The 2,657-nt window shown below is 36.3% G+C and overlaps 1 protein-coding gene across 1 annotated transcript in view; it reads left to right on the top strand.

The window, feature by feature from the left end:
* The window catches only part of CFAP221 (cilia and flagella associated protein 221), a 42,125-nt gene that overhangs the window by 32,421 nt on the left and 7,047 nt on the right, over window positions 1-2,657 (top strand). Inside the window, exons 22-24 of the mRNA XM_015825593.1 lie at window positions 478-570; window positions 741-845; window positions 1,818-1,883. Coding sequence (XP_015681079.1) covers window positions 478-570; window positions 741-845; window positions 1,818-1,883 — 264 coding nt within the window. The remainder of the gene's footprint in view (window positions 1-477; window positions 571-740; window positions 846-1,817; window positions 1,884-2,657) is intronic.

The raw sequence follows: 2,657 nt of genomic DNA, 5'->3' as shown, positions 1-2,657 counted from the left end.
ACTAACTTATCAACTGCAGTGATTCACTTAACTATGGCAAAAAAGATCGTAAAATGGGGCCAAAACTCACTTAACAAATGTTTCACTTAACAACAGAAATTTTGGGCTCCCTTATGGTCATAATTCAATATCTGTAATAGGGAAGATCCTGTAATGAATGTGGCTCCTGTTTGTTGTAATACATTTTTACTTTTAAACTACCGGTACTTGGTACTGTATTAGAATATGATAACATGCTTCATTTATTTTTCATTTGAAAGAAAAGGATGTAGATAATCAAAGCCAGGAAAATGACATCAGTGCTATAGTTCATCCATATTCAGCCTGAAACCTTCCACTCGAGTTAGAGTGCAATACTTCTATGGATTAGGGGAAAGGTAGTCCCAATACAACTGGAAGTCCTAGCCATAAGGTTAATTTCAATTGTCCTTACCACATGCTTCCCTTAACATCTCAATATGATTCCACTTTCTGCAGCCTTGATCCTTATAACCCCGACATGCTTCCCGAAGTTGTGCCTCCAATTCTGCAAGAGTTACCAAAGCAAGATAAGGAAAATGTGGTTGACGAGTAAGTTTTCTCTCCACTGTTCATTCAGAATAATTCTGTGGCATATCAGGCACTGGGGTTTAACATCATAAGCCGATGCTTATGCGTGGACACATAATTAAAAGCTCACAAGATTGCTGCTTGCAGTCAGACATTTTAAAAAGTAAAATAATTGGCAACTTAAATTTTAGAGCAATTGAAGGAGAGGCTGCCGTCTTACTTACCCCACAGATGATAAAAGCCGAATTTCCACAGATTGACTTCTCAGCGGAAGAGAATAAATCAAAAGAGGGAAGGTATGTCTGTTTCCACTGAAATCTCGTGCAACTGCAAAACCTATGCTCTGATCCTTAAAATGTGGATTGCAGGCAACATGCAGTTGTTCTGAGCAGGAAATGCAAGGGTAGACTATTCGGAATGGATAGCTGGGCAATCTCATTTGTGTGAGAGAAAGAGAGGCTTAAATGCTTTGTGAACCTTAGTAATAGTCCATAACTATTTATGTATGGTTTTCCCCTTAAGCACAAAAATAAGATAGGGTTAGGTACAGAGGAGGTTCCAACTCAGAAATATAGGTTTTTGTAGCAACGGTTAAGGGCAAGGAAGTAAAATATTTAATCAACCTTTCCTGAGTTACAGTCTGTAGTTGGGGAAGGGAGTTTTTTATTCCTAAATAATAGTTCTTTGAACAAAAAAATGTTGCCATTTTCCCTATGTTCAACCCAAGCTTGCTTGGATTTTTGTGGCGAACCAATATGCTTTATAATGCTGACTGACAAATATTTAGCATCTAGGCTTGATTAAGTTTTTGAGGTCTTAAGTCTAGAGTCTCAGGGCAACTAAGATGATGGTTAGAATAGTCCCCTAAATGTGTGTTCCCATGCAGCCAGCCATGGTGCCCAAACCTCTACATTGTGCCACCATAAATTGCCACTGGTTCAGTTTCTGGAGAGCCTGCTGTCAGATGTATAATTTAAATTGCATTTAGCTTCATTTAAATCACATTCACACTAATAAAATGTGTTGGTGACAAGCTTACTCATGCAGGGATGTTTGTACAGGCAGAGTTGAGAAAGGAGACTGGTCCATCACCCTTTGCCCCATCCCTTCACTTATAAATTATATTAATTTATTTCTGAAAATCATGCCTTCTAAGACATTCTGGAAAAGTCAAATGTTTGTGCACTCCTTTTTGTCATTCTATTGCTCATAATAAAACTATGGAGCAGGGTTTTTTGACAATTATTTCTTTTTTATTTCTCTGATAGTGAAGGAAATGCAGAAGTGAAAGTTGGTTCTTTTGTATCTCTAAATAAATCTGTGCCTGTTTCCAGGTAATGGAATTATTTGAATTGTAAACGCCAATGAATTGCTTTACTATTAGAGTTGATAGAAATCATACTGAAGTGTAATGTTAGATATGCAAAGGTTACTTACAGCCATATTCAGTGGATTCAAAAGAGCAAAGGGACAAAGCTGGATGCCCTCAAGAAACTTAGTAAGGAAACTAAGAAAGACTGGATTTTAGTAAAATTCAGCAAAGAATTGCAAATATTGACAAAGCGGTGGGGCTTACTTCCCAAAAGGCCTAATAATACTTTAATACTTGGTGATTTCTCATTCTTTAAAAATTTATTCTAATTTGGGCTTCCTTAACTGAATTTATTGAGATTGGAAGGTTTCTCACTTTATTTGGCTTTATAAAAACTCAATAATGACAGTAGTGGAGTTACAGAATAAAAAAGAAATGAATATATTTTAAAGAAATGTTTTTTTAGGATGTTACAGTCTTGCTTTTTTTTTTAAAAAAAAAAAAGCCATCTCAGAAGGCTGTTTTCATAGAAAGGCAAAGTGATGTCACTTTTTTTAAAAGCCCATTATTTTGCCCTAGGGCAGAGTTTTTGGAACCTGGCAACTTTAAGAGGAATGGAATTCTGGAAGTTGGACTCCATGCAGTATCTCTTAAAGTTGCCAGGTTCTAAAAACTCTGTTCTAGTACTTTAATACAAAATGAAGATGGGATATGAACATTAGCTTTCATTTTATTCTGCAGTTCTTTAGGATCAGTCCTCCAAAACATACTTTTCTTTCTCTTCTTCTCCCATCCC

This window comes from Protobothrops mucrosquamatus, unplaced genomic scaffold (genome assembly GCF_001527695.2).
Source record: "Protobothrops mucrosquamatus isolate PMUCROS unplaced genomic scaffold, P.Mucros_1.0 scaffold_200, whole genome shotgun sequence".
Lineage (NCBI taxonomy): Eukaryota > Metazoa > Chordata > Lepidosauria > Squamata > Viperidae > Protobothrops > Protobothrops mucrosquamatus.
The sequence above is the reverse complement of the archived record's forward strand: the minus strand, read 5'-3'. Positions and strand labels throughout refer to the sequence as shown.